General features: G+C 69.7%; 1 protein-coding gene across 1 annotated transcript in view; it reads right to left on the reverse strand.

The window, feature by feature from the left end:
* LOC103896404 (crustapain) overlaps positions 1 to 73 on the reverse strand; it is a 4,344-nt gene extending 4,271 nt beyond the window's left edge. The window contains exon 1 of the mRNA XM_019471238.1: positions 25 to 73. Within this exon, the coding sequence (XP_019326783.1) occupies positions 25 to 73 (49 nt within the window). The remainder of the gene's footprint in view (positions 1 to 24) is intronic.
* Positions 74 to 432: the final 359 nt, after the last annotated feature.

Consider the following 432-nt stretch of genomic DNA (forward strand, 5'->3'; position numbering starts at 1 on the left):
GGCTCGGCCAGGGCGGGTGCTCACCCAGCAGCACGGCAGCCCCCAGCACCAGCAGCCACCCCAGCCCCTCCATCCTGCAGCCCACGCTGGTGCCCTGCACCCTGCAGTGGCTTAAATACCACTCCAACGGGCAAAGCCCCGTCCTTCCCTTGGCTGGGGCTAGACCAAGGGGGAGGCGTGGCTTTATGTTGCCCCCCTGCCCCATCATGGGCACCCATGGGTGCCTTTCCCACCCCAAGCAGGGTGGGTGCCGATGTTGCGTGCTTGCGGGGCTCGGGGCGGGGGGAGCAGGGTGGGACCCAGACCCCTGTGGGCACAGGTGCCCCATGGCAGGGCCATCCCCTGGGGCCACGGACTGGGGGCTTGGTGGTGGGTGCTGGGGGTGTCCCTGCGCTCCCACCCACCCTGCGTGGCAGTTTGCAGCCAGGCTTT

This window comes from Aptenodytes forsteri, unplaced genomic scaffold, assembly GCF_000699145.1.
Source record: "Aptenodytes forsteri isolate BGI_AS27 unplaced genomic scaffold, ASM69914v1 Scaffold321, whole genome shotgun sequence".
Taxonomy (NCBI): Eukaryota; Metazoa; Chordata; class Aves; order Sphenisciformes; family Spheniscidae; genus Aptenodytes; species Aptenodytes forsteri.